The sequence below is a fragment of the Theobroma umbraticum genome, unplaced genomic scaffold (assembly GCF_002168275.2).
Source record: "Theobroma umbraticum cultivar Fairchild unplaced genomic scaffold, ASM216827v3 scaffold_130.0, whole genome shotgun sequence".
Lineage (NCBI taxonomy): Eukaryota > Viridiplantae > Streptophyta > Magnoliopsida > Malvales > Malvaceae > Theobroma > Theobroma umbraticum.
Genome location: NW_018397264.1, coordinates 1,911,358 through 1,937,744, shown reverse-complemented (window position 1 = coordinate 1,937,744; position 26,387 = coordinate 1,911,358). Strand labels below are relative to the sequence as shown.

The 26,387-nt window shown below is 35.9% G+C and overlaps 5 protein-coding genes and 3 pseudogenes across 6 annotated transcripts; 2 read left to right on the top strand and 6 right to left on the bottom strand.

Annotated features, from left to right (window-relative positions):
• Nucleotides 1-521: 521 nt before the first annotated feature.
• Nucleotides 522-3,817, top strand: LOC110421744 (protein FAR1-RELATED SEQUENCE 5-like). The gene is made up of 4 exons (XM_021435412.1): nucleotides 522-772; nucleotides 1,345-1,894; nucleotides 2,954-3,150; nucleotides 3,530-3,817. The coding sequence occupies exons 2-3, from the start codon at nucleotides 1,352-1,354 to the stop codon at nucleotides 3,143-3,145; spliced, it is 735 nt and encodes a 244-aa protein (XP_021291087.1). The 5' UTR covers nucleotides 522-772; nucleotides 1,345-1,351; the 3' UTR covers nucleotides 3,146-3,150; nucleotides 3,530-3,817.
• LOC110421743 (protein FAR-RED ELONGATED HYPOCOTYL 3-like) lies at nucleotides 3,556-8,180 on the top strand. Of its 2 annotated transcripts, none has more exons than XM_089784497.1 (4): nucleotides 3,556-3,771; nucleotides 3,893-4,668; nucleotides 5,655-6,220; nucleotides 7,688-8,180. In XM_089784497.1, exons 2-4 carry the CDS (start codon nucleotides 4,617-4,619, stop codon nucleotides 7,904-7,906), a joined length of 837 nt encoding a protein of 278 aa, XP_089640623.1. In that variant the 5' UTR covers nucleotides 3,556-3,771; nucleotides 3,893-4,616; the 3' UTR covers nucleotides 7,907-8,180. The 2 variants fall into 2 exon arrangements, with proteins under 2 accessions (XP_089640623.1, XP_021291086.1); XM_021435411.2 differs by lacking the exon at nucleotides 3,556-3,771 and having other exon boundaries at nucleotides 3,953-4,668; nucleotides 7,688-7,892; nucleotides 7,986-8,180.
• A 208-nt stretch (nucleotides 8,181-8,388) lies between these two features.
• LOC110421745 (flavonol 7-O-rhamnosyltransferase pseudogene) lies at nucleotides 8,389-9,878 on the bottom strand (annotated as a pseudogene).
• A 1,192-nt stretch (nucleotides 9,879-11,070) lies between these two features.
• Nucleotides 11,071-11,637, bottom strand: LOC149526847 (uncharacterized; annotated as a pseudogene).
• Nucleotides 11,638-12,329: 692 nt separating this feature from the next.
• Nucleotides 12,330-12,917, bottom strand: LOC149526846 (flavonol 7-O-rhamnosyltransferase-like). The gene has a single exon (XM_089784498.1). It carries the CDS (start codon nucleotides 12,900-12,902, stop codon nucleotides 12,330-12,332), a length of 573 nt encoding a protein of 190 aa, XP_089640624.1. The 5' UTR covers nucleotides 12,903-12,917.
• Nucleotides 12,914-13,702, bottom strand: LOC110421374 (flavonol 7-O-rhamnosyltransferase pseudogene; annotated as a pseudogene).
• Nucleotides 13,703-18,230: 4,528 nt separating this feature from the next.
• LOC110422314 (Actin-like ATPase superfamily protein) lies at nucleotides 18,231-24,426 on the bottom strand. The gene is made up of 5 exons (XM_021436180.1): nucleotides 24,254-24,426; nucleotides 23,265-23,849; nucleotides 22,260-22,415; nucleotides 21,729-22,091; nucleotides 18,231-18,391 (listed from the first exon to the last, which is right to left on the bottom strand). Exons 2-4 carry the CDS (start codon nucleotides 23,817-23,819, stop codon nucleotides 21,741-21,743), a joined length of 1,062 nt encoding a protein of 353 aa, XP_021291855.1. The 5' UTR covers nucleotides 23,820-23,849; nucleotides 24,254-24,426; the 3' UTR covers nucleotides 18,231-18,391; nucleotides 21,729-21,740.
• A 1,474-nt stretch (nucleotides 24,427-25,900) lies between these two features.
• Nucleotides 25,901-26,285, bottom strand: LOC110422137 (defensin-like protein 1). The gene is made up of 2 exons (XM_021435925.2): nucleotides 26,230-26,285; nucleotides 25,901-26,142 (listed from the first exon to the last, which is right to left on the bottom strand). Exons 1-2 carry the CDS (start codon nucleotides 26,283-26,285, stop codon nucleotides 25,974-25,976), a joined length of 225 nt encoding a protein of 74 aa, XP_021291600.2. The 3' UTR covers nucleotides 25,901-25,973.
• Between the last annotated feature and the right edge of the window lie 102 nt (nucleotides 26,286-26,387).

Here is a 26,387-nt window from a genome sequence, read left to right as displayed (position 1 = left end):
ACGCTAAACTTAACTAAACTGAGTTGTTCACATGGCAAATAATGAGTCAATATATATTCGGAAAAAAGCTGAAGTGTGAATGGTTCAGCCAACAGGGTCCCCCAAGGATTGAAGAGAAAATTTCGGTAGTCCTGAAAAGAAGAAAGCAATGGCATCCAACAATAGAAGCAAAGTAGTGTATACGTATAATAAGTCTATAATGTGATGAGCCTGCAGAAGCAGTACTTAGCTAGGAAACAGGTCACAGCTGACTGCTTCAAGTAAACATAGTATCACAACAAATAATAGCCATGTTAGGTTTCTCCAGTGTCATGTACATAGGTGACAATTGACGTTTAAGAACCCATCAAGTTGTCACCTTTGTACTTATTATTTGATATCAGTAAAAACCAATCAAAGTCAGACCCCAAAGTCAAAATATTTACATTTAATATTCAAAACAGTGTATTATTATGAGGAATGTCGATTACCATTTTATCCTTGCTTTGCTGCTCTATATTTTCCTGTTATGAGTTCTCACCTCCCCATTTCCCAGTTTGGCTCGCCTGAGCTTTTTCTTTACACACCCAATTACCCATTTGGCCATTCTCTTTCTATCTCAATTCTCAATTGTGAATTTGGGGAACTGAGTAAACGCCAATCTATTTTGGATGGTGGCTGCACCTACTAAAACTGAAGCTGTTTCCTCTACACATTTTGGGCAGCTCATAATTTTCGATTTCTAACGCTTTTTGTAGTGATAACTGAAACTCTCTCCAAGGACCAACACAAGGTAAATTCTTTTTTTTTTTTTTCATTTTCACTGATTTTATTAACTTTGTTTGCTTTCCCGTTTTATCAGAATTTTTGTTTTTCTCTTGTTGGGTTTCTGTTATTTGGCATTGATTGAAAATTGGCACGTTAAACAACCCAAAAACCAAAAAAAAAAAAAACCCACCTACAGTTTGGGATGGGTAAGGCAAAAAGTTGATATATTTTGTGTTTTCTTCATAATCTTTGTTGAGTAATTATAAGTAAACAAATCAAGATTTTTTTTTGGGAGGGAAATACTGAGCTTCTATATTTGCACATATTAAGTAATTTGATAATTTTTTAGTTATTAGAGGCTTTTTATTATTTAGAGCAATAGAGCGAATTGCTTCCTCCTGTAGGACATATTGAATCTCGTTGAGCTGTGGAAACTTACTTGTCTAATACCGTTGACTCGATGAGTCTAGGCTTGTTGGTCATAGCACACTGTTGCCATTGCTTCTTTTCACAGTAGACAAGTTGGATTGTTGAATGATTTTTGGATTTCTGTTCTGTTATTTTGCTTTAGACTGATCTTGGCTTGGTTTCTGATAGGTTTGTAATGGCTAGCACCTCTGGTCAGGGACTTAACTCAAGCAGAAATTATAGACAATGGCTGGCTGAAACATTTGATGGCCATGAAACGCTGGATGATGAGTTGTCAGATAGTAATGTGGATGGAAATGGTAATTTGATTAACCCATTGGATCAAAATTTTCCTATGACTTTGGAAGCTAGAGAACCATACACAGGCATGGAGTTTGAGTCAGCAGAGGATGCTAGGGAGTTTTATGAGATGTATGGCCGGCGTATGGGCTTCACCATACGGAACAATCGCACACGTCGATCTCTTAAGGATAACTCAATAATTGGCCGAGAGTTTGTTTGCTCAAAAGAAGGTTTTCGTGCAGAAAAATATATAAAGAGAGAATACAGAGTTTGCCCATCACGGCCTGCCACAAGAGAGGGATGTAATGCAATGCTGAGGATAGCAGCAAAGGATGGGGGAAAGTGGGTTATTTATGGTTTTATTAAAGAACACAATCATGAACTGAACCCAAGCAAAATACCACCTCGAAGGTCACATAGGATTGCATTTTGTGAGGTATGGCTAGTGCGAGTAATTCTGTTAAATAATGCCTATTATACATTTTCCTGCTAATATTAGTATATTGCTTCTCTAAAGTTGTAAACAAAATGATTCCTAACAACTTGTTATTTGATATGACATTACTTCTACACCTACACATAGTCGAATGAAAAAGCTGGTTACTTGTAAATTTATTTTCTGATATTGCAGTGGAGTTACATAATTTTAGATTATTCATCATTATGTATTAGTTTAAAAACTTTTGAATGTAGATATGTAGGGGAATTTTGTCTTGCACAACTGGTACGTCAGACTGTACCTTAACAAAATAAAAACACATCTGATTGAAATTTTATCTTGCAATTAAAGACAGGCTACAGATTGAATTGGGCAATTTAGTGGATTGAGGAACATATAGGTTTCAATTGCTGCCCATCTGAAGTAAACAGGCTTGAATTTGGCTTACTGCAATTAGGTTGACTTTCGATGCAGCCAAAAGAGAAAGTGATAGAACATGAAAGAGATGAAAATAGAGAGATATAGACTAGAAAGAAATAAGAAATAGAGTTAGAGAAATAGGAAGTCAGCAGAGATTAGCAGGCATAACAGAGAGAGGAAAGAGATATGAAAAAACTAGAAGAGCATTTACTTTACAGAAATTTTTAATTCATTAATCTACAAAACACCAGGTCCAAAAATGAGTTTTTTGCTGTATATGAACTTAAAAGTGATTAACTGAAATGTTTCTAGGATGGTATCTTTACTTACTCTGATAATCAACTGAAGATTTGAAACTTAGGAAGGAAGAAAACTTCAGACATAAACTGGCAACAATCAGCTATCTATGTATGGTTATAACTGCTGTTTAATTTTGTGGCCTTTTGTCCTGGGTTATTTGGCCATAATCCCATTATTCTGAAATTTGGTTACGTTCCACATACGGCCACTCAATTTACAGCTAAGCTTCCTGGAATTATGTTCTCATGAGACTGGCATTTTCTCCTCTTTAACCATATTTGTTAAATAGATGTAATGCTACAGTATGCCCTTACATACATTAGCTCCTGTTTGCAGGATGAAAAAGATCTTAAAATTCGGGAACTGTCCACAGAGCTGCATCGTGAGAAAAAGAAATCAGCCGCTTATCTAGAACAGCTTCAGATGGTTCTAAAATATGTTGAAGAACACACTCAGCGGCTATCATTAAAAGTTGATGTGGTGTCCAACATTCTGAGGGAACTGGAATCTGTAGACCACATTTTCTGACTATGGTGAGTCTCCTTCTAACATCTCTTCTAATATAAAAAATCAACTGCATTTACATTCGATAAGGTCAGCTTTCAACTGTGGGTTTACATTTGAGAATGAAATAAATTGTATTGGTTCCTCTCACACGTATCTGTTCGTATGCAATTGTATACAAAGGAATAACAAAATGTTCAACTTGTTTATGGCTTGTTTTTAGTGCACTCTTTTGGATCCTTTATAAAAGCCAAAAAGGGAAAAAGGAAAGGTGCTCTTTGTTGTCACTATATCTACTTCCAGCCATTGTACTTATCTCTAGTTGCTTCATTGGAGAGAAATTTGTTTTGTAATCATTTATGCATGGCAGGCTGATTTATGATGCTTACACTTTTCTTTCTTATTCAGTTGATTCTTGGACCATGGAAGTTGTTGCAGAAGAGACCAAATTGTGTCACTGAATGCTCTTCAGGGAGATGATGGCATTGCATCTCTGACAAAAGCAACGGCCTCCATCTCGCTTGTAATTGAGTCAGATGTTGATCTTTCCCCAAAGAAAATCTGCTGTTGATGGCCGTTAATCTGTTCCCTTCGTTTTCCAAGTTTCTTAATGGCTGCCAATCTGCTCACCATCTGAATTCTTCGTATATGTAAGAATATTCATGTTAATACAAAATTTACGTTTTCCATTGCTTATCTATTCCTTGCTTCAGAAGAAGCAACCTACTGGCATTATATCACCAATGTGTAAAACGTGGAACCTCTGATCAGATGACCGGCATGCGTTATTAGCTCGTCAAGCAGACTATCAGGAGAGGACAACTTTCTTGCGAATTAGTTGAACGATGGAGCTGGACTTAATTCCATTTGTTCCTTTTAAATAGTATCCTCCTTTTAAACTTCAGTGTATTAGTTTTGTAGAAAGAGTCAAAATAGAAAAGAGTAATAACCTTCACTTACATATTGCAAAAGTTATACGAATTTATATATTTTTTAATTGAGTTATACGAAATTTGTCCCGATTTGAGTTTGAGCCCATGGGATTTAGATTTTGAAATAAAACATTCGTAACAGAAGTACAATCTGAACAAAAAATTACGTGTGAATTTGAATCTTTTCTTATATTTATTACTTATTATAAAACAGAAGTTTTTAAATTAATCTAAATATTGATAACATTAAATGATCTCATATTATATTTTGAAATTAATGAACTTTATCATTTATAATTTTGAAATTACCGATCAATCCTCTTTTAAGACTAAGGTTAGGTCTAAAATTACATGGTGCTCCTCGAACAATTCCGAAATCACACGAGGTCCAAACGTCATTTACCAAAGTATGGAAGAACCATTGTCAGTTTGCTTTTCTACTTTCTGAAGTTTGGTTAAGGTTCTTGCTCTGTACTCTCCTCTGTCCAGCTTGTCGAGGAGCGTTAAACCAGAACAGCTTCGAACTGCCAAAAAAATGGCTCTTGCATCCTTGACATCGCTTGATGAGTGTTGATTTAGGGGTATCCATTTTCCAGTGCTTTCTTCAAAGTACCGGTGAGTTCATCAACATTGCTGTTTTATTTTTTTTTTTACCTCTCTTATCGTTAATTTCTCTTCAGTTTTTGCTACCAAATATGTTTCATTCTTTTACCATTTGATTTTAGTTACATGAGAGGGGTGGGTCAAAAACTTTTTAATCGCTTTTGATCTTAGTATTCTTAGCTTTACTTAGTTTTAGAAAGAAATAGCAGTCTGTACTGTTAGTGTTGGGTTGCAATGGGCATCATTCGATTATAGAGTAGAAAGGGATTGATGGCGGACACGTTTTCGACAGATTCCGACTTCTTTTCCTTTTCCGCATTGCGTTTTCTTGGAATTTCAGTGCAATGAGGAAGGACAAGTCTAAGGCTGACTGGGAAGCTCTAGGGCCGGATTTTATGCGCCCTTGTCCGGCTGCTAGGGTTAGACTGTTGAGGGAGTTAGATTCCTACTTAGTTAATATCTGAAATACTTGTACCTTTTGTGCAAAACATGAAACTAATTTAATTTCCATGTGAAAGTCCCTGAGTATCATGCATGATTCAGTCAAATGCTATTCTTGACCACCCTTAGTTCAGGTATAGGTTTGCTGCAAAATAACACTGTCCCATTGCTATTTCATCAATTTGCTTCTCAATAAAAGATTAACTATACGGTCCTTTATGGAAGATGGATATATTTTTAATGAAGTTACATGTACTGATAGACTTTACAATTACAGTCAAACACATATATATTCAATAGACTAAAATCAATAACCGATCCAGTTAACCAAAACCAATATAAAGTTGGACGAAATCCACAATTGGGTGATCCTAGAATCCTGGACCTAAAAATTTCGGAAACTTCTCCTTACTATTCAAACAAGATCTTCCTCTTTCTTGTATATTTGATTTCATGTTTTATGTAATGTGAAAATTTATAACCTATATGTCATTGTTGAACTTTTATGTTTAATCGGCATCTTTGAAATGGATGAGAATGATTTTAAATTCTTGCAGTTGGAAGAATGATGGATAACCAATCTAGTCTAGAATTTGATTCAGATGAAAGTGATTTAGACGTGAGAGATAAAAACTATGAAGAACATGGACAAATGGAAGATGTTCTCCACAAGAATTTGGACTTTTGTGTCAGTGAAGATGAGAAATTAGCAGAACAGTCTGGTGGTAGTCTTTCCCTTATTACTGATGCATTGGAACCATACATGGGCATGGAATTCAACTCAAGGGATGAAGCTCGAGAGTTTTATGCTGCTTATGGCAGGCGGACTGGATTTACTGTACGTATACATCATAATCGTCGATCACGAGTAAACAATCAGGTCATAGGTCAAGATTTTGTTTGTTCTAAAGAAGGATTTCGAGCAAAGAAGTATATACACAGAAAAGACAGAGTTCTTCCCCCACCACCAATCACCAGAGAGGGCTGCCAAGCAATGATAAGGCTAGCTCTAAGAGATGGAGCAAAGTGGGTTGTCACCAAATTTGTTAAAGGGCACAACCATAAACTGATGAGTCCTAACAAAGTTCCGTTGCGAGAATCTGGAAAGCATCTAGTCGGTGAGGTACTTTTGAAATTGATTTTTTTAAGTATAATATCTGAATGAACTTCTTAAATTATTTGTGAATTATGGTCTATATTTTTAGATGTGCAAGAATCATGGGTCCTTTATCAGGAACCAGAAACCTGATCCTACAGTGAATGAGCCATCGCAGTTCAAATCATTATAACTTTGACCCTTGCTAATTAAAAGCTCTATCTAAGGCCCTGAAATTGGATTGATTTTAACATTGAGTTGCTACTAACTGGTAAGCTTAATTATTCTATTGGCTCTTCCCGTAAATAACTAGAACAATTTTCATTGTGGGAAGTTGTCATCATATTTTCAACATCAAATTGTAAGTTAACCCTAATTATGGATGGAGATTCTGATGTAGAGCTGATTCATGGTTTTATAACCTAGTGAATCAAACTTCTCTCTGGTTTTGCCAACTGATGCCATTTTCAAATGTTATCAGCATTTCAAGCTCAATCTAGATCACAGAACATCAGGGGACATTTGATTTCAGAAATATTTTTCCATTTCCACTTTTCCTCCTTAACTGATCAATGAACCAAAGTTACAACTAAATTGGGATCCATTGTTTTCCAATTTTCTAGAAAACTGGACAAATGTTTATGATTTTTAGTTTTTCGTAAAATGTATAAAGCAAGAAATTTTGAATTTAGTTATTTATCTTACTTGATATATATTGAGGGTAAAATTGGAGATGAAAAGTAAAAGATTCTGTTAAACTAAGTGGGCGCCTTAGAACTTCATTTAAATGCTTAGTGGAGAAACTTCTTTTGATGGAGAATATTGGTCCTCTTTTCATTGTTGGCGTGGAAAATCAATCCCCTGTACATGTATGTAGTGCTTGACTGATGGTAATGTTTACATGGAAATGTTTGTTATGTTGATGTTATTGATAAATAAAGACTAACCAGTGGGACTGTTAAACTGTGTTACCCATTTTTTTGAGTTTCCTTTTTGGTAGATTTTCTTGTCAAATTTTCTAACTAGATTTGTTGCTAATGAAAGATCTTTAAGCACTTCTCAAACATGTTCTTGCTATTTATATCAACTTTTTCCAGCTCAAAAATAACCATGGTATTTTTGTTGGTATTTGTAAGGAAGTTAACTCCTCAATTGGTCAAGTCCTAAGTTATTGTTGAAATCATGTGAGAATAAGTCTTATATAAATACTTGGAGTTGATCCAGATCATTGTAGAGTTGATCTGCTTTCTACGTAGTGATGGGTTCCTCTCTTGCATATCCTTGTATTTAAACTAATTTTTTCTAGCTTGTTCCTTACTGCATCGCCTTCTCACTATTAAGAGCCATTGGTTATGATCGTGATTGTCTGCCACATCTTTATCACACTAATGTTCTGGATCGAGCATGTTAAAACTTAAATCTTTTGCCAGTGTTGAGTAACCTTTCTTCTGATCTCAGTGCTTGGTAATGGTTCAAGAATCCTCTATTTTGCAGGATGAGAAGGATAAGAGAATACGTGAGCTGTCACTTGAGTTGTACAATGAGAGACAAAAATGCAAAAGGCGGTGTGCTGCATACGAAGAACAATTGAACTTGATCTTAAAAGACTTGGAAAATCACACAGCACATATATCAAAAACAGTTGCTGATATGGTGCAAAGCATAAGAGAAATTGAGGAGGAACAGTCAGTCTCAGATGGTGAGTGGAGATAGTAAAAGTTCACTTCGTTGTATCCCTCTCATTTACTGGTTTCTGATGATTAGGGTTGGTTTTGCATATTATTGTTTTCAGGAGTCGGCTAATTATCTTTCTACTTAAGTTATGATTTGTGTTGCATCGTCAAACATTAAACTGGGACAAGCTGTAAGGTTCCCCCTTTCCTTTCTCCTTGCAAGATCAAGTCTGATCTATGGTCTCAACTCTAGCAAATTGCTATATATGTCTATGTAATTCTTCTTGATTTACCAACATGCTTGAATTGGGATCTTTTCTGCTTTTCAACCGTGGCAAATTGCATTATATACTCGTGGGAAAAGACAAAATTTCCCTCTCTTTGAATAATTGCACCATTAATTTGTCCATGATCTTTTTGTAATATATATTTTATTTTCATTTATGATCTAAGAAGTTACCAAGTGCAAAAGGAAAATCCAATTGATTAACTTCTGAATGCACGTTTATTTGTTTAGCTAAAGTTTAATCACTTCGTTTACTTATGCTCTTTTTATTTCATTGCACCATGAGAAGACAATTCTTCTACTAATCCATCTAGAGCTTCATAGGAACTCCCTCCTTCTTTAATGGCCTCCAATGCACTCTTCCGCAGCTTCATGGCTCGAACTCTCTCTGGCCGGTTCATGTTCACAGAGTCAGACAGGATCCGAGCCAGCTTGGCTGCATCCGAAACACTCTCCAAACCCTCAGTACTCGGATTGCCACACCCAATTCATCAACCAAAAGCTTGGTGTTTTCCAGATGGTCAACCTGCATTGGCCAAGCAAGCGTCAGTACTCGAGCCAGGATCGCCTCGAGGGTTGAGTTCCATCCACAATGAGTGAAGTAGGAACCAACCGCACGATGTCCGACGATCGCCAACTGGGGAGCCCACCCTTTGATCACAAGGCCTCTCCCTGCCACTCGGTCTTCAAATCCCTTAAGAATAACGCTTCGATCATCATGATCGGCCTCTTGCAGTTCTTCCATTGGATCTTTGACAGCCCAAATGAAACGAACTTCACTCTCCTCCAATGCAGCTGCTACTGCCTTCATTTGTTGTTTGGTCAATCTGATCTGGGTCGCGAATCCTACGTAGACGACTGCTTTGTCCACGTGGCAAGAATCAAGCCATGTTATGACTTGATCTTGGGGTATTGTACTTGGTCTTTTGGGCTATTGTACTTGGTCTACCTCACTGCATGGCCATTACTGATTGATTTTATGGGGAGTAGCGGCCCCAATTCCCAAACACGATCATGTTTGATAAATTCTTCCTGGATGACTTGCAAACTTTCACTGTCTGACTCAGTAAACGAGTTGAAGATGAAGCCCCAGCTTCGTATACATCCAAGATGCAGCTCTCTGTAACATTCTGGCATAACGTCCAGATCATTTATCCACCACGAAGCAACCGTTTTTGCATTGACGACGAGGAAACTGATATTGGGGATGTTGAGTTCGGAAGCTAGCTTATTAGTCCAAGAGTCGAGTAACATATCAGAGCAAATGGCAACGGGAGGAGATGGGTGGCTTTGAAACCATTGAAACAAAGGATCATGGAGTTTACTCAAGGCAGCGGCAAAGTCAGGGACGAAGGATATAGTGACTTCTTGCATGTTCTCAAACTCCAGAAGGGATAGATGAGTGAGAAGGGAAGGGAAGGACTAAAGTGTGAACTTTGGAAGGAGAATGCACAGAGAGAAGAGGATTTAGATAGTGAAGGTTTTTGGGTGTGACCAGGATTGTCACCGTAATGCCTCGAAGAAGAAGCTGGTGGGTTAGATCCATGTGTGGAAGCATATGGCCAGATGCTGGGTATGGGATCTTTAGGATGTGGCCGCGATTGCCCAAGCTCGGCATTTTTCTCTCTTTTTCACTCGCTTCTTCTTGCTCTTGTAAATTTTGATGTATCAACATATGCAGAAAGTAATCTCTTGTATAGTAAGTGTTGTTGATAAAATATACAATGTTACGAGCAAAAGACTATTTATATTTTGTGCTACCTACTGAATTGGGGTAGCTACTCTTCAAGTATCAACTTGACTATCGATGAATATGCTCCCAATACATTCCAAATTCTGCACACAGGGTAAAGACAACTTCAGTTGATCTGTTTTGGCTGTGATAATGTTGATGATTTGTCAGCAAGACGCCTTATTTCCACATGCGAAAAGTGGAAATTAAAAACAAAAAGAAACTCCAACAACTCAGGAGGGAACTTCATTGAGCAATGGCATTGCCTTTTTTTGTTTTTTGATAAGCCATAAGAAATTCATTGAAACATGAAGTTACCTTCTTTAAAGGAAACAAAAGTTGGCAGATCCTTCCGCCTCCCTGTACAATTATCCTCCTGAGCCAGTCCTTCCCAAAAGAAAGCCCCACCATGCATTACAAAACCCATTCTCAGACATGTATGTCACAGTATCTTTCACCTAGTTACCCATTGAGCAATGGCGTTCCCTTGTTTCTTAATGCCTTGAAGTAGTTGTTAAGCCATAGGGTTGACACACGTCATCTTCTAATTCTATAACTTATATTAACTATTGAAATCAGTTGTCTAACTTTATTGTAACCCAAAAGAGAATCAAATTATGTGGTTGATGAATATGCCCCAACATATTCCAAAACTTGCAACATTAGACAAGTACAATTCCATCCAACTATGTTAGAGCGCGATGGGATTTGAAGATCATTTGTCTACGAGGTATATAGCTCCTTTGTCTTGTTAGAAACACTCACCCTCGCTGTTTTACTTGCAAACAAAGAACTCTACTTTTAGTCTACCTTTAAAGCATTCATCCCAAAAAAAATTGCAGTCATCAAGCACCGGCAGTACTGGACTTTTTGTTGGCAGCTAGCTAGTTCATTTAATTGATTAATAGAAGCATATCCTTAGGTACATTTTTTTTCACAAGATAAAAGAGACATACCAAGGCTCCCCATTGTGCTATAAGCATTGCCTATCTGTTCACAAGAATCCTTCCAATTCTATGTTTTAAAGCTTCTTTCCATGCTCAATGTGTATACAACAATGAGCACTTTACTCCATTCTGACTACAACAACATATTCAAGTAAACAAACTGAAGGTTTAGCATCTCAGTTCAATGTGTTGGTGTGATCAACCAATCCATGCAGCTTGTCGGTGCTGTGGAAGATACATTAGCCCTCCAATTGCAGATCACTAAAACCAGATATTTTACGTTCCCCATAACTTAAAATTCCACCCCTTACCTTCTCAACATCTTTCATGCTCGAGACTTCTTGCTTTCTATTCTGAAGTAGCTCAACCCGAGCTCGGAAGAGACGATTATGTTCTGCAGCCCTTTCCAGCAGGCCCCTTAAGTATTGGATGTCAGCCTTCTTTTCTGTTCACAGATCGTGCACCACATCCATTATATTGGTCTTATCTGAAAACAAAGGGTCAAGATGTTGTTCTTCCACAAGTTGCTCCACAGTGTCAAGGGCAGTTGCTACCTGTGTTTCCTGGCATGAAGACTTAAACTCATCCTCTGTATTCCCATTCAAAGAGGTAATGACCTGAATAAAAAGCTGGTGGAGACGTTCTTGCTCCGCACTTGTAAAATTTGGAAATGCTTTGCTAAATTCCTGTTTAGGACAGGTAGTGAGAACAGAACGAACGGCGAGGTTGAAAGACTTTTTCAAATGGGATTGTCTCCTCCCTAATCCTATCAACGGAGGAGCCGCACCCCCGCCATTGCTACCCATCTTCTTCTTCTTCCCCTTAGGCACATTTGCTTCAAATTTCAAAGGCTACATATCGAAGCCAATAGAAACCAGGCAACTACACTATCACCTAAATTCCTTTTTCCCTTTTAGTAAGTAAATTTTTAAATATTATTTATAATATCCTTTTATGAAAAATAAACTATTATAGTGATGATTAATTTAAATTTCACAAAATACATATTTTTATTTTTTTCATTGAACATAATAAATGCCGAGCTTCATTTGTAAAAATAATATTCACGTCCAATTAAAATTGAAACGTAAAACTAACATATATATATATATATATATATATATGAAATTTAAAATTTCATGCCTTGATTTAAGTGTTGGGGTACAAGTGATGTTCAACATGTATATATATGAACCTACTCGGTGTGCCTCCTTTAACTCAAGATTTGGCCCATCTCCTCAGCGTATTAGTTTTAGAGCCGAAATGTTCGATTTGGTTGGATGTCGCGAGTATTGTGATGAGATACCTTTATATGTTCAATGATTGAAGATTTGGCTTATAATTTCTCCAAATGATAAAAGATCAAAAGAAAACTTTTCAATATATTTGGTAAAATGGGTGTACAAAACCTGTCCCCTACACGCTGTCCAAAGTAGGGGAATTCTAGTGAAGACCCTTTGTGGTGTAATTTCTGTCAAAGTCAAACCATTCCCAAATGCTACATAGACGATCTTATTTTATTTTCCTTGATTTTGTTGCCATTAAAGCTAGACAACTCTTCAATTAGTTTATCAAGAGCCTGGTACGAGCTTCCACCTTTTCTGATGGCGTTTAGTGCAGTTTTCTGCAGCTCTATGGCTCGACCTCTTTCTGGCAGCGCCATGCTTGTGGAGTCAACAAAGATCCGAGTTAGTTTGGCCGAATCAGGGATACTCCTTAAACCCTTGCAAACTCGGATAGCCACCCCGAATTCATCTGCCAACAGCTTGGTGATGTGGAAGTGGTCGGCTTGCATGGGCCAAGCAAGCAACAACACTCCAGCAAGGATCCCTTCCAGTGCTGAGTTCCAACCGCAATGACTCAAGTAAGAACCAACGGCCCGGTGCCTGAGAATCGCCACTTGGGGAGCCCACCCTTTGATCACGAGGCCTCTCCCTGCCACACGATCTTCGAACCCCTGAGGTATCATACTCTGATCATCATCGCCATCTTGCACTCTTTTCATCGGATCCTTGACAGCCCAAATGAAACGAACCCCGCTCTCTTCCAACGCTGAGGCCAGTGCCTTCATTTGCTGCTTGGTCAACGTAATTTGACTCCCAAATCCCACGTAGACGACTGATTTGTCCACGTGCAGGAATCGAGCCATGTCATTACTTGATCAGGGGGCATTGAACTCCGTCCACCTCTCTGAGTGAGGCCTTTGTCCCCAGCTTTTGCAGGCGGCAAAGGCCCGACGCCCCAAACCCGATCATGTCGGGTGAACTTCTCCTTAATGATATCCAAATTTTCGCCTTCCAACTCTTTGAAGGAGTTAAAAACAAGCCCCCAACTTTGTATACTTGCCATATATGCCTCCGTGTAAAAGGATGGCATGATGTTCAGTTTTCCGAACCACGAAGACACTGCTCTGACATTGAACGGAAGGAAACTGATATTAGGGATGTTGAGATGGGAAGCTAGCTTTGTAGTCCAAGAATTGAGCAATGTATCAGAGAGAATAGCAACAGGGGGAGATGGGTGGCTTTGAAACCACTGAAACAAAGGTTCATAGAGTTTACCCAAGGCAGTTGCGATGTCAGGAACAAAGGATATAGGGAGGTCTTGCATCTGCTCAACTCCAGGAGGGAGGGAAGAGTGAGAAGGAAAGGGAAAGACAAGGGTTTGAACATTACTGGGAGAGTGCAAAGAGAGAAGAGGGTTCAGATAGCAAAGGTTTTTGGGTGTGACCAAGATTGTCACCGTTAGGCCACGAAGAAGGAGCTGATGGGTTAAGTCGACGAGAGGAAGAATATGGCCGCATGCTGGGAAGGGGATGACCCAGATATGTTTACTGACGCCTTTGCCCTCACATGCCATTTGACTCTCCATCTTTTCTTGTAATTGATTGAAGCTTTTTCTGCGGAATTTAGAAGCCAACAAGAAGCGAAGCCAATGTACAAATCGTAATCGAGTCAACCACCTTAGGATGCAACTAACGAGGTTGATGAATGTTGGTTATTTTGTTTTGCAGACAGCTACTTGCAGCAAGTGGGCTGTTTGTCACAAATCATCATAACTATTTTTTATTCCCCATTTGCTAATATGCTGTATCATGATTTTGGGTCATCTTATGAAAATCCGATTAATTTTTTATTTTGCCGCCACCTATTTAATTGAAGCACGTCATGATTAGTCACTGTTAATTGCTCTTTAAGCAGTTAATTAAGAGAGTTAATACCTTATTTCTCTTCCAAGTTGCTCCATTAAAAGGACTTGAAACCAAAATTATAATCTTATCAAATGTCATTTATTTATAATTAAATGCTATGGGTCTAAACATGTTTGTAGAGTTTTTAAATTAACTATGGATGTATGAAATTGTAACCCATTGCAACCTGAATTTTATTTGCCAAAACATAACAAATTATTTTATCCTTACACGTAAAATCAGACATAAATTATATTCAAAGAATTATGAAGTTTAATTTTTTTTTATTTATAATTGAGGGATGAGTGATTCAAATCTTATTTTTTAAGTAAAAAAATTATACATCAACCAATAAATCAAACGCTCGAATACATTATGAAGTTCTATTTCATTTTTAATAAGTCCATCTTTCCCTGTCCTTATTTTACCCCCTATTTTTCTCTTTCATTTATTTGTTTATCTTCATCAAACACAATGCTTTCTATCTTACATTTTCTTATGGAAAGATTAAATGGGTAAAATAAGTTTTATATGAACAAGTTGCCTTCAAAATAAAATAAAAAGGCCCACTGTCAAAGAGAAAAACAAAGGGAATAGGCCAAAATGATTTAAGGATAAGAAAAAATAGAGTTATGGTTGATACAAATGGGCAAGACAGAAGGGAAGGGGTTAGGCAGGCTCATTTTATAAATTAGTTATAGTAATTTAAAATAATTTAAGATAAAAAATTGATCTAAATAAATTGTTGATCTCCAACAATTTATATTTTGAAATTGAGTACAAGAGTTTTAGATCTTCAGATGAAAGAGAGACACATATACGAAAGAAAGAGGAAAAACTAATAATTAACAATAATAAGGAAATAGATAAAATGAAATAAATATATGGGTCTTTTTCATATTATTCTCTTTTTTATTTTTATTTTCTTTTTCCTTTATTTTTTCTTTCTTTTTTTGAATGAAAAAAATATAATTTAGATCGTTTTTTAAAAGTATCAAAATTCAAATATAAGAATTTCGTAAATTAATTTATGTTTTTTAAAATGAAAAACAATAACTTCCAACATTGAGGTTTCTGCAAGTTAATTATATTAAAATGAAAAATGATCATTATGGATGAGGCTTCATAATCATTATAGGAAATATTAAAGCTCTTGTCCATGGGTCTATCAGATCTACAGTTTGAGGACGATCTAGCCAATCTATTTGCATAATATTTTAATATTTTAAAAAAATTTATATAAATATATTAATATTTTAAATATATTTTTCAAAATTAAAATTAAATAAAGATATATTACTTATTATTCAAATAATATTTTCGAGCTTCGAAGAGCCCGTGGAGGGAAGGGGACTCGCGATTCTAGAGCATCGCGCGGTTTGTTCGTACTTGACTCCTTGCGGCTGGAACTCCGAAGTCGAGGGAATCCTCGTCGGAGTGTTGTTGCTCGCATGCCCCATGCAAGTTGACCACTTCAACAATACCAAGCTGTTTGTGGACGAATTGGGAGTGGCTATCCGAGCTTGCAAGGGTTTAGACAGTGCACCTGATGCAACCAAACTGGCTCGGATCCAGTCGGACTCGAGGAGCATGGAGGTGCCCGAGAGAGTTTGAGCCATGAAGCAACAACAAGATACGAGAGAGAGAAAGAGGAAGCCATATATAGGTCTTGAATTCCATGGCAGTATTGTGGAAAACAAAGGTATAAATAAATAAATAAATAGAAGAGAATTTAGTCGGAGAGGAGTTTGTAATTGCGTGGACTTGTAATGGTTGTGTTTTAGTTATAAAAGCGAAATTTTGCAAAAGTGGAAGCCTCCCAGTTAGATTCCTAATCGAGTCGTTTACCTGACTCATCGTAAGAACTTTTGAAGGTAGAAATCTCGTAGCTTTCGATCCGCCATTGCGCCTTTTCTACCAGACGCGAAAAATTCAAACCCATGGTTTAAACAACGGAAGAATCTGAAAGGGTATACGATCCCACTGGATAAGCGTCTTGCTGCTGATGGAAGAGGTTTACAGAAGGGACAGTGACGGCAAGTGCAGGCTCTTCCATGCCATGAAGGAGGCTCTAGTAGATCTCGCATTGGTTTCGAAAGGGGAAACCAAGTACCCATGTATTTCGTTTTTGCTTGACGAATGACACATGGCCATGTAGCTTCTTAATTTTAGCGCGGCCCACATCCATAAATTAGGGGCGAAACGTGCCATTTATATGCCTTGAACGTCGTGAGACATAAGGCCCCTAGACAGAGCTTAGACGCGCGCAAGCACAGACCACCTGGGGCACGGATAAATGCGGGTCTGGTTCAACACATTCAGTCACTTGGTCAGCTTATATTGATAGGCTCGGGCATTGTGGTAGCCTTTAAATTCTATATGAAAGCCAAACATAGCCGTGGGTCTGGCCGGTGGCTCATCAATTCTATGCAAAATTAACGAATCCTGGAGTGATCGACATTAGCCATGGCCGTGGTGGAGGCCGGCCAAATTTTTTTTCTTAATTTTTTCAAATTATCCAAAATTAACACATACAAAATCCTAAAAACCCAAAAAAAAAATCATAGAAAACCAATTATTATCAAATATTTTTTTATTTTTCTCATGTAATCATGTAGTTAATGACCTTAAGAATGAAAACCCACTGTTTTAATTTCACCAATTGAAAAACCAATTTTTTTTCTTAATTTTTTCATATTATCCAAAAATTAACACAGAAAGAAAATCATAAAAAACCAATTATTATCAAAGATTTTTTTACTTTTTTTTTCATGTAATCATGTAGTTAATGACCTTAAGAATGAAAACCCAGAGTTTAAATTTCACAAATTGAAAAACCGAAACCAAAAGAGATGATGTGGGTGGGGTATACTAACCATTCACAGCTAATGGTAGTGATGAATTGCAAATTTATAATTTACTAAAACTAGGGAAGTTGTTCCTTCTATTCTCTTATTGTATTTTAATGATCATTTTATCTTTTTAATCTATTTTTGCAACCGATACAAATTTTTATTACTATCATAAAATAATTAACTTCTAACCTACAATGAAGAAAAAATATTTTTAAGAAATAATTAAAATATATGCCTATTTTCCTTTTTTTAAAAAAAGAATTAAATCCGCAGCATCGCAATCCTTTGCTAGTAATGACTAAGTGGAGCTCTCCACCTAGTATCTATTCCTTCAACCAAGCCTATAGATGAAGCATTTTGAAAAAACTAGTCTGTTGATTTAGGCCTTCCAATGTGCAAAGCCGATCAGTCAGAACTATATATTCACTAAAACAAATTAAAATAGAAATGAAATGCAATGAGAGATTGATTATAATCGAGTCCCAATTTTCTATTTTTAATACTAAAATTTTTGTAGTAATTACTGTATATTAGGTAATCAGGGAAGGTTGTTTTTTTATTTCAATATTGAAATTTATTAAACTTGCATTGTCAAATGTCAATATATAGAACCACAAGCAATTAAAGGGAAAGAGAACGTTTATATAGAGACAGTCCTCAAACTAATTAATAAGAAAACTAAATATTAAATAACTTAAATGTTCTCCTACCAGAAAAAAAGAAGCACAAAAAATAAAAAATAAAAAATAAAAACTAGCCGTAGAATCAATAAGTTTGACGCACTTTATTGCCGACATATTAATTCTTATTATTTCGATATACTAAGGGAAGATAATCTTTTCCTAATACATCCAGAGCCTTGTGGGAACTACCACCCTCTATGATGGCATCCAAGGCAAATTGCCGCAACTTCAAGCCTTGAATTCTCTCAGGGCGTGCTGTGTTCACCGAATCATGCAACATTTATTTCACTATCCATTGATCCTTAACATTTCAAATGCCCCATATCTTAGTGGATTCCAAATTTTCATCCAAACCAAATCCCCATATTTTATGTCAGCTTCATTTGATGTTTATGATACCAAATGCCAACATGTTACAGCATTTCAGCTTCTGCCTAGTTAGAAATAGAGAGTATCCATCAACACAGATCCAGTTAATTAGGTTTCTCTGACAACAATAGATTGCTGCCCGACAATGGTCTACTTGAGTTCAATGCTGTAATGAGTAGACAATATTTGTGATGCAATTGAAGGAAACATACTTGGTGATGTAGTTGAAAAAGAGTGATTTTAGAGTGCCATGCAGATGCATACATGTGCACAGAAAAAGAGAGAAACAGAGAGAAAGAATATAGGGAGATTTCAATGTAAGAAATAATTTGCAAATAAAATATTTAGAACATGGAATAAGTTGCTTCTTAACCTTCCTGGTAACCATATTACATCATGACATACATAAATCTTTAGTGTACCTTCAAGAGCCAGAGTTGGGACATGCAACAAGCACTGAAACCTGGAAACAACAAAAATGTAGCAAGTATATTATAACAAAAACATGTGGAACTTTCTGCAAATTTTACATGACCTAGACAGGGTTAGACAAGGGTGAGAAAACATCAAAATGACTCTGTTAGGTTCAAATGCAAATTACAAGAAACAAGGAAACACAAATGCCCCATAACTATTTTATTAATTTATTTAACAGCATTCTGATGACCAAATAATAACACCAGAACAAAATCTGTGTCAAGTAAATTGCTTGATCCTTGGACACAATCAAGAAAACAAGATCGCAAACATAAAAGTAGCTATACATCATACTACTAAAACCAGAAATCCTATATCTTTGAAATCAAGAACACAATTTATTTCCTGAAAGATAGTACAATGAAAAGAAGATTTCAAATCCCAGTACTCCATCCAAAATGTGATGAAGAGCTGAAAAGGGAATAATAGGAAGACATACCTATTGGGATTTGAGAAGAAAATAAAAGATAATATTTTCTTTCTATTTCTAAAGAATACAAAATGATTTACTTTCTGCATAACACAACTCAACCATGACTGGATACCAAACTCAAAATTTCACTTGACAATCACAACAATGGAAGAAGGGTGTTAATCATACCAAGACGCTTGTTAAGAGAATCCATTTCAAAAAACCAATAAATTAAGGGCCCAACTGGTCCCCGAACTCCATGAAATATTCATTTTAGTTTCTATACTCTGAGAATCGTTATTTCCATCATCCAGCAATCAAAAAAAGAATTGCAAGTTAATCCTTTCTCTAATTCAGTAAAGATGTTTCCATTTGCTAATGTACATATTCATGCGGTCAAAATTCATTGAATTTCACTTAAACCCCTTCTTCTTATACATTCATGTAGTCATTGGTCATTTAAAATTATTTCTCTCTTCTCTTATACATCTCTCTAAAACCAGACTCATTATGTTTCAAAAATCTAATAATGACAAAGAGGTCTGCACTTGTACATAAAAATGGCAATAGAAAGTAGCTCAAATCATCAAGACTAGGATTTGTCTCAATAAAAACTACAACAATTCAATTAACACATTCGATTTTCAACAGCATTAGCATAAGAAAAGGGGAAGCAACCATTGCGATGCTAACCATTTTGGGCATAATTGCGTGACCATGAGAGCAAGCCAATGTTTAACACAATTTCCAGCAAAGCATGAAGAAGTTCAATGCAACCAAACAAATCAAAATGATGATTGAACTAACAAGAGTTTCAAAACCAAAGACTGAAACAATTTCTGTGAAGCTGTTGGTATGATCAGGTATTCTGTTTAGGGGGCAAATCCTCAAGCGTTATGTGACTGTATTGACCCAAAATGTTGAACCAGAAACACCTAGCAGAACAAATTTGCGGAAAAAGGAAAATCCATAATAGAACTATAGAAAGCACCATAATCAGAAAGCAAACCACAGGTTTGAATGGGATGTTATGCTATCAGTTCAAGTTCAACCATAAACTTCAAATTTACCATCTTCTCTTCATTAAAGGATCTCCTATCAATCTTCTCTCTCCAAATTTTTTTCTTTTCTTCCTTTCCTTCTTCTCTTTCTATCTTTCCTGCAAAGGTTCTAACCCTTTCTCTATACTTCCAGCAGACAGATACATTCAGTATTTGGTGTCATGCTGTACGGTTTTGGTTATCAAAATGGAAAGCCCAAATAATTTGATGACATGATCTTGTTGTTAACTAAACCAAATATACCCAAGTTAATAGCACTCACTATATTTGAAAAATTAGCTTTCAACGACTCTAAAGTTAGCTTTAATCCATAAGGCACATAGAGGCCCAACAATACCCTGTACTTTGGTCTCAAGCAAACATGACATGGTACAAGTTCGAAGAACATGCCTATTTCCTTTTAGGGCCTATAACCATGGTAAAAGGTGAAATAAGGGGTGAGGACTCAGTTGAATATGCTAAACTCTGATGAATGAAGTGGGTGAAATCAGGGATCCGTCTTGCTAAAATATTCTGGCAACAACATGTATCTGATTTTTCAGGTTTGCAATGGTGTAACAGTGAAGAGAGGTAGAGCATCAAAGATTGATGGAAGTTTAAAGTTCATAATAAATAGGAACTGCAATGTAAATTTATCGCAAAACTCACCAAATAACTCAATTGCATAGAAACAAACTCCAATACTCTAAGAAAATAATAATTGCTTATAGGTTCAAGAACTCTCCTAATTACTCTAGGTTGGATAACTACTAAATAGGAAACTTCTGAAACTTGAAGGTTGACCACCAAAACTTTCTAAAACCACAACTTCACAACTATGTTAAAAGAAAATGAAACCATGGACCAGAAATTCAGCTCATTCCACCAAATTTGTAGTTTACCATAATCCAAATATGCACAACAAATCATGAAAAGAAATATCAAATTAAAGCCAACAGAATAATAGTAACCTCTTAACTACCAGTAGCACATTTTTATTTAACTCAAATGATTGTTTTTTCTTTTAGAAGTCAAAAGAAATTATGGGCAATTAACACTGCATACTTAAGCCAATTGATCAATTCCCATGATACACCAACCCTCAGAAAAACAAGAATAAAATGATAAATAGACCAAACTGACAGTATAGTAATATTCTGAATAAGTATCAAGAGCATTGAACTCAAATGACTTATTTATTGAAAACCCACGATTCTAAAATTTGGTCTTAAAAAGAGTATAATATTTTCTGAAACTTTTTTCACGTGTTTAAAAATAAAAAGTTCATAAATTGAATATATCTTCAATGTATGGCTTTGCTGCATTTGTTCATATTAAATTGATAAATTTTTAGTTCATTTCACCAAGTTAGTTTTGCGAAGACAAAAACGGTACATGTATAATTAAGGGCAGAGATCAGAATTCATGTCAGATTGATCATAAGTCTAAATGCATCTAGTATCAGTAATTGCTCAACAGAAACAGTCACATCACTTAGACTAAATTAATTTTATAGCTTATTTTTTCCACCCTAAATGGTTTTGAACAATTTGCCTGTACAGTCTAGAGCCTAAATTCAACATTGAGTAAAGCTAACACCTTTCCATATCCACCAGAACAAAAGAAAACATCCCCCAGGCATCACAAGCAACCATGGAAAGCCCAAATACAGCAAATCAATGTGTAATATTTTAAAACAATCTCTTACATTTTTTTGCATATGTTAAAGCATTAAAGAAAATAACATTCAGAAAAACATACTTAATTTGTTTTCTTCTTTAAGTGATTAAAATTTCTAAAATTTTCAATAACACCCAAACCACGAATTCATCATTTATTTTCCCTTTTTGGAAACACCAAGATGACCATACCTTAATAGCAATTTAAATTCCTCCCTCCACAAGACCATTCATGTCACCTGACTCATGTTTCTCCCTCCAGATTGCATGCACCTCATCGGTCCGAAAACGCTGAGTGAATGTCGTCTCCTCAAGGGGTGTTGATGACCCATGAGCAAAGGCAAGGAGACCTGTATATGCTATCATTGCTCCATTGTCAATGCAGTACCTGTCATCAGTTGCAAACAATCTACCACCTCGTTCAGAACACATTGTCCTCATCATCTCTTGCAAGCGCTCATTGCAACCCACACCACCAACTATGAGAACATCTTTCGTATCACAGTGAGCCATAGCTCGTTCTGTAATCTCCACAAGCATTGCAAATAGAGTTTCCTGCAACATAATACAATATAAGTAGAAACTAATCAGAGCAAAAGACAGTAGCACACAACATTTTAATGCGAATACATTAGAATGGTGACATAAAGATTCTTTGCCTCTAAAGCTTTTCCAGCTATACTGTCGTGTAAAGAACACAAAAGGATCCTGTAAGTAATTCACCTGAAGGGAGTAGCACAAATCTGCAGGGGTGCATTCATTATTTTTTAGCTTCTCCTCTGCAGTAGCTTCAATGTAGCTCAATATTCCACTAAAGGATACATCCATCCCTTTGACCACATATGGAAGATCTATAAACTTTTCTCCTTTCTTTGCTAGCTGGAAAGGAAGAAGTCATATCAGGCAGGTTGAATGGAAATGCTTTCTGAACATGAATTAGTACGTGAAGCTGTGAGAAAAAACTGTCCTCAAACAGGAGTAATAAACAAATCTTGTAACATGGAAGCTCTGCTAGAAGCATCTAATTTGTCTCTTCAAGTGCAGAAGATTTGGGGGAAGAGACAGACATAAAGGGGCAGAACAAAATGAAAATAGATAAAATGATTAAATTGAACTTCAGCAAGATGTGCAAATTGGCAATGGTTGAAATCAGAACGCCTAAAACTAACTTATTCATCATCTATAAAATTATAAAAGTAAAGCAGTGGCAGAGGACTGAAGGACAAAAGGGGAATTCAAGGATAATTGAAATTAGGGTCTTAGAGCTTGTTGTATTGACTAAAATGACAGAGAAATAACAAGAGGGAAAAGAGAGAACTATTAGTCTCAAAATATCTAGGTTCTATGGATTATTCCTAGGAGCAGAAATATTATCATGCTTTATAGGTCTAGTAGTATTCAATTTGCTGTGCAGAAAGCAAACATATGGCTTCCTTCCTGAGTTTCACAGTTTTGATTTCATAAAATATAAATCTTAAATCACTTAGATATGCACCGCTATTTGAGGTATGATTACCTTAGATCATCTAAAAATATTTAAACAGAAGCAAAACCTCCGATGTTTGAGTATCTAAAGCATAAAAGTAAATTGAAAGAGGTTGAAAATTAGCATTACAAAAGAACTTTGTTTCCCTCCAATATATGACAAAGGGAAAATAAAGGAATCAGGTTTCTAGATTATAATATGTTTCAGAACTTGAAAATTACAACATAACCATCTTTACATACCTGCTCAATGTTATATCCAGGGCTTGGATCATTTGAGAGGGTTAAAACTCTAGCAAACCGATCCAAGCAATTCCCAACAGCAATGTCAATAGTCTCCCCAAAGATTCTGTATCGCCCTTCACTATACGCTATAACCTGAGTATTCCCACCACTAACATACAACACAACTGGATCATCTGCACCAGTTACTATCCTTCCCATCTCAATATGTGCAACACAGTGGTTAACTGCAACAACGGGCTTCTTCCATAGCAACGAAAGAACCCTAACAACAATGGCGGAAACTTGTAGCGGTGCACCCATACCGGGACCCTTGGTGTAACAAAGGCAGTCAATTTCATCAGGGGTAATTTGGGCTGTTTTTAAAGCCGATTTAATCAGTGGAAGCACATGCTGGAGATGGTGTTGAGCAGTTTCTCGTGGAAGGAATCCTTGGCCAGGTGGGGTAATGTAGGTGTGGCGTGGGTTTGACAAAATGGTGCCATCTAATGTCACAACCCCAACACCAATCTTGTTAGCTGATCCTTCAAAACCAAGGGCTATCATTTTCTTCATTTTGACAGAAATGTTGTGTCAAGTACCAACCTTGTGAAACAAAACAAACAAAGGATCTTTCGTAGTAAATAAGACAGCATAAAATATACAAAATTTACTCACCAACACATATATTTTAGGATATCCAAATGCATTAAATAAGAGCAGCATCTATCCAAATTCAGAAAGCAAGTTACACGAGAAGGTTTAAATTGTTCGTAGAGCCTGTAATTTTACACAAATCCCCACCATAAATTTCTTATCTTTTACTACATATTCCATTCCTCTTGCCCAAAACCCCTGAGAGCAAGTTATTCAGGAAGGTTTGAATTGTTCTTTCGTTATTATTTTTTTTTCGAAAAATTTTTCATCCAATCCTGATTCTTCAAAAGGACCCAATATTGAAAATTATATGTCGGACAAACTCAAAGGAGAATCATGGAAACTGAGCTTACCAAAGATAAGTATAGATTGAGGAGAGACTCAAAAAGCAACTGGACAAGCAGTAGAGAAATGGTGTTTGAATAGCTGCGCCGGCGGAGCGGGAGGCAACGGCTACTGACAGTGGAACAGAGAGGCAGAGAGAAACAGAGTAGGGTTTTTGCTTTTCTTTTGTCTTGTTTTTTTAATCTTTATTTTTCTTACAGTTTCAGTTTGACTTCTTAAGAATTCGTAGCTTAAAGGGCCAATGCTAATCCAACACGTCAGCAAACGGAAATCCTTAAACGTTAACTAACTTCTATTTCATTTTTTCTCTTTTTCAAATTTTTGGCGAAATTTCACATTGGTATACTATTTTTTTTTAATTTCGTGTCTAGTTGTTTTAAAAAATTTTAGTGAAAACTATTTTTCGATAGTTTAACAATATATATTAGTGATATGAAAATATATTATTATTAACACCAAGGTCTACCTACATATTGACATATATATTTATATATTTATACCATAATTTAGATAAGTGAAACATTTATATTAAAATTTAAGTAAAGAATAATAGCGGTGAGATAATTACATATGTTTATGGTAAAATCTTGATTAATTGTATATAATTTATACTTTTTAATATATAAGAGATATATCATAACATCAAAAGAGTTCTCAATTTATCAATTTTTAATATATTTTATTTAAATTGATAAATTTTTTTCTATTGAGTCAAACTAAGCTGCAAACTCTACTCCAGTGATGACCTTTCGTCACTTTTTTTTAAGTTTTAATCTTGTAATTATGCTTTTATTATAATTTAAAGACTTCTCATAAAGTGTCTATAGAATCGTACACCTACTGTGGATAAAAGTAGTTTAAATTTTAGAAATAAAACATCTTGAAAAATGGTTATAATCTTTTTAGTTAATCTAAATTATTATCATAATTAATTATATAAAAAATAAACATTTAGTCAAGTTTTGTTTAGTCAGAGAAAATTGAATTTGTGAAATGTATTATATTTAAACAAACATTTATTTCAATTATTTTACTTTTCAATTATAAAATATACAGATAATATGTATTCTATTACCTGAGGTTAATTAGTACTTTTCACCCTCAGTTTTTACACATAACAAAAAAACACTAATTCCTAATTTCTTTATAGAAAAATTATAAATTATCCTATACTAAGTGATCAAATTATTTAATTGCACAAGTGAATTATATAATTGATATATATATATATATATATATATATACTGAATCATTAACTCTTTATTTTTTGTTGTAAGGAAATTATGAATTATTATTTTAGGAATAATGCATATTCAGCGATCCAATTTTTATAGTGACAAATCAAGTGATTAATTTTCACCCATTTATTCTTTCATTTTTGGTTTGGTTCAAAATATTTTAAAATTCAAAACACCGTTTTGATTCAGACGGAAAGGATTTAAACCGGAAACGGATGCCATGAAGCCAAGGGAGTTTACATGCAGAACGTGAGAGAAGTGATGGCATCAACACATTTTCATGGCCATTAACTACCTCCATTGATGGCAGCTGCAAACGAGGTTTCACTGCAGTACAAAACAAGAAACAAACGAGAACCCTAAGCAATACAAAAGGAGAAGAAACACCCCCGACGATGGGAGGTGGACTGGAAGATACCTTATTGAAAACCTAAAGGCCAAAAGTACTAGGAATAAAGCTATGGGGCACGCATTGCATCCTTTCCATGAGCTAGCAAAGCTTAGTGCAGAAGCAACGGCGACGGAATCCTCGACATCTGCCACCTGAGAAACCTTCGTTTCTGCACACCAGCGCACAGTTGTGGTCACCCAAACATGGGCTCTGGAACTTATGGCTCTTTGACTCGCAAACTCTACCCTCCGCTGGCTGCATCAAGCAATTAATTAACGTTTATTCATTTCAATCACATTCACAAATAAAAGAAGAAGTTGCACCGATTCGGAAGAGAACAGCATGAGACTAGTTACGGAAGGCTAAGACAATGAGCAGCAGAAAGAAAATCCCCAACGATCTCTTCTCCATCTCTCTATCCCCTCAATGAAAAAACCTACTAACCTTGGCTTTCGTAACACTCTATGATGCCCACATTTATAGACAAAAGAAAAGGTGGTAGCTATAGCCTAT

What these genes read in the sequence shown, in the direction of transcription:
- LOC110422314 (XM_021436180.1), bottom strand. Translation starts at nt 23,819, where the DNA reads ATGAAGAAAATGATAGCCCTTGGTTTTGAAGGATCAGCTAACAAGATT. An exon ending in CTGGATATAACATTGAGCAG is followed by an intron (nt 22,416 to 23,264) that starts GTATGTAAAGAT and finishes CTTCCTTTCCAG; the next exon opens with CTAGCAAAGAAAGGAGAAAA. An exon ending in ATTTGTGCTACTCCCTTCAG is followed by an intron (nt 22,092 to 22,259) that starts GTGAATTACTTA and finishes ATTATGTTGCAG; the next exon opens with GAAACTCTATTTGCAATGCT.
- LOC110421744 (XM_021435412.1), top strand. Translation starts at nt 1,352, where the DNA reads ATGGCTAGCACCTCTGGTCAGGGACTTAACTCAAGCAGAAATTATAGA. An exon ending in ATAGGATTGCATTTTGTGAG is followed by an intron (nt 1,895 to 2,953) that starts GTATGGCTAGTG and finishes TCCTGTTTGCAG; the next exon opens with GATGAAAAAGATCTTAAAAT.
- LOC110422137 (XM_021435925.2), bottom strand. Translation starts at nt 26,285, where the DNA reads ATGGAGAAGAGATCGTTGGGGATTTTCTTTCTGCTGCTCATTGTCTTA. An exon ending in CTCATTGTCTTAGCCTTCCG is followed by an intron (nt 26,143 to 26,229) that starts TAACTAGTCTCA and finishes AACGTTAATTAA; the next exon opens with TTGCTTGATGCAGCCAGCGG.
- LOC110421743 (XM_089784497.1), top strand. Translation starts at nt 4,617, where the DNA reads ATGAGTGTTGATTTAGGGGTATCCATTTTCCAGTGCTTTCTTCAAAGT. An exon ending in GTGCTTTCTTCAAAGTACCG is followed by an intron (nt 4,669 to 5,654) that starts GTGAGTTCATCA and finishes AAATTCTTGCAG; the next exon opens with TTGGAAGAATGATGGATAAC. An exon ending in GAAAGCATCTAGTCGGTGAG is followed by an intron (nt 6,221 to 7,687) that starts GTACTTTTGAAA and finishes TCTATTTTGCAG; the next exon opens with GATGAGAAGGATAAGAGAAT.
- LOC149526846 (XM_089784498.1), bottom strand. Translation starts at nt 12,902, where the DNA reads ATGAAGGCACTGGCCTCAGCGTTGGAAGAGAGCGGGGTTCGTTTCATT.